We start from the raw sequence: 2719 nt of genomic DNA on the forward strand, positions 1-2719 counted from the left end.
CCCCCACACACACACATACATTGCTAGACATCAGTCAACTTCCTTCAAAACCCCATTCCATGCGTTTATATACCATATCTACAGGTCCAGCCTGTTACAAGTGCCGTAAAACTCCTTTAAAAAAAAAAAAAAAAAGAAAAAGAACCATTCGCTTCTTAAAAGTGGGTCAGTCTCTTAACATTGTTTTAACTTTGATTTTTCTTCTCCTGTTTTTCACCTTGACATATTGATTTTTTAAAAGTGTTTTTTATGCCACATAAAGAAAATTAAGGTATAAACTTAGATCAAATAAATTCAGATGTTTAAACACCCCGCTTAATAGAAAGACTTAATTATAAAAGAAGAATGTGCTTCACAATTTTACAATTTACCAGCAAGCTGTAAACACCTTAATTAAATCGTGTTCCTCACGCCAACAACATTGTCTCACCATAGAACAAGAAACCTGAATCCATTCGTATTGTAATAAAGTTCAATGTCTGTGCCAGCTGTAATTACCAACAGTGATCGATCTCCTTTGTCCAGAGTACCTTAATTTTTCTTTTTCTTTCATTGCTTCGCAGTTTGCCCCCCCCCCCCTCCCCTTCCCCGTCCCGAACACGAATGTGACATGCGACGATTTTCTGGCCTTGTGGGAGCTATCCAGTATTGTTTTGACTTTAAAAAAAAGGGCCAGTAACTTTACTCCTATTCTGTCAGTTTGACTGCGTGAAAAAGAATAGTCTTATATAACAGGATTGACATTGCCAACGTCTGAAACGAGGTTTAAATGACAAGGAACACAGGCTTTGTAAAAAAAATAATGCCAGATCGATCGATATGACTGGCGTCTGTGGTGGTGTAGCAGTTAGGTGCTTTATGTCGCCAGCAGCAGAAAACTTAAGTTCGATTCCCTTGTGGTAAGAATTTTTATCGACTATCTCGATCTTTCTGTGCGAATGCTGTATCCCAGACAGGCAGTGTTGCAGCTTGCTTCCAAAATAATGATCCACAGTGGACAACTTACCTTCCCCTTTTCAATCCATCTACCATTTCTATTCTCCCATCACTGTGATAGCCAGGTTTTTTTTCTTCAGGTAAGTGTTTTTACGGCACTCACAACTGCATAAGGTCATATGACCGCGCGGGACACATTACACTTTTTCAGTTGGTAGGAAATTTTGAATTTTGCCCGGGTGGCGACCGAAGCCTACTACTTATCGATTTTAGACCACCAAGAGATCTTTAACGTGCGCAATTTGCACACGGGCCCTCCGAGATTTTTCGCCCTTGTCCGAGAAGGCTAGGTGTAGATCTTTCCTACCAGAAGATCAGGGGCGTGACTGAAAGACAGCAGTAAGAAGGAGCCAAAGGGTAGCAGTAGAAAGGCTGCAGGAAGAGTCCGGAGCCCAGAGGAGGGGGCAAAGGAGGAGAGGGGGTGGGGGCAGAGAGACGAGACGAAAGCAGACGACAGAATAGAGAAGAAAATCTTTCGGTCGATACCCGGATTCGAACCCCGGATCTTTGAATGAGAGGCAAACACCTTAACCTCTCGGCCACGAGAGCCCCCAGCCGGGAGGTTTGGTTTAGTTTGTAGCCAGTCCGTGTTTTGTTTGTTTGTTTGTTTGCGTGTTTTCATGTTGTTTGTTTGTTTTAGAAAAATGTGCGCCAGTTTTAGAAGTCAGAATGCTCTTAGATTTTCTTTTTTTCTGGTGGTTATCCTAACATAAAGCTCATAATTGGTGGTCTAATGCCTTGCAATTGCTTCGATGTATGATTTTTTAGATCATTTTTTTCCGAAATAAAATGTTGATATGCGTCAGTTCTTAGGACTTTTAAGACTCTCAAAAGAGTCAAAGTTTCTAAATTAAATGGGTTACAACACGGCGTCGGTAGCCTAGTGGTTAGGCCCCCAGACTCTTAGTCGTGTGACTGAGGGTTCGGCGGTTCGAGGCTCTGTTCCACCTGCCGCTGTGGCCTTGGGAACGGTCCTTTACACGAACTTACCCCTTGGCTTGGTCCTCTCGGAGATAGACTTTAAATTTAGACGTCCCACCTTCTAAATAACCTGACGGTGCTGCAAAGGGTGATATGGCAAATACGATTTGGCTCATTTTGGGGTTAGTCTATCTTTCGGGTTTGTTTACTTGGCTGTCAAAGCTTTGTATTAGTCTCGATTTTTTTTTCTAGTAATCTTATTAATATATTGAATATCTATCCCGACAGGTGTGAGTGGTATAAAGGTAAGGCGCTTCGTCGTCGCACGATTCCAATGTTGTTATTTTTAAGCCAGTATCTCCGTCCGTCCGCTTTGGGATAGGGGGTGGGGGGGGTGGAGGTGGTTTGTATCCGTCAAGACGGATTGACCCTGACAAGTAGTGTCAAAGCAGCCTGCCGCCTAAATAATCTAAATTGTGCCGATGGGGGCCGATCACACTAAAATTTATTATTTACAATTCTATGTTATCTTTATGATATGTGATAAACGTGTATCTGTGTACCTTTGAGACATCCAGCGTCGCCTGGGTAGTGACCGACGGGCATTGTCCGGGCTTCAGTGCCAGAGATGCGGCGTCAAGAGTCGTCGCCCCAACACACAGCAAAGTGACCACACTCAGGAGTCCTTGTCTTGAGGCCATTGGCTCGGTTTGTTACGTCTTGTAAGGCTCCAGCAACAACAGCAACAAAACAATTTGTTGGCAGGATTTATCTAGTAAGAAGTGCTTAGAGGGATACCTTC

General features: G+C 43.1%; 1 protein-coding gene across 1 annotated transcript in view; it reads right to left on the reverse strand.

Annotated features, from left to right (window-relative positions):
* LOC101863899 (apolipoprotein D) overlaps window positions 1-2719 on the reverse strand; it is an 11995-nt gene extending 9276 nt beyond the window's left edge. The window contains exon 1 of the mRNA XM_005098452.3: window positions 2481-2719. Coding sequence (XP_005098509.1) covers window positions 2481-2618 — 138 coding nt within the window. The 5' untranslated portion in view covers window positions 2619-2719. The remainder of the gene's footprint in view (window positions 1-2480) is intronic.

Source organism: Aplysia californica, unplaced genomic scaffold (genome assembly GCF_000002075.1).
Source record: "Aplysia californica isolate F4 #8 unplaced genomic scaffold, AplCal3.0 scaffold00183, whole genome shotgun sequence".
Taxonomy (NCBI): Eukaryota; Metazoa; Mollusca; class Gastropoda; order Aplysiida; family Aplysiidae; genus Aplysia; species Aplysia californica.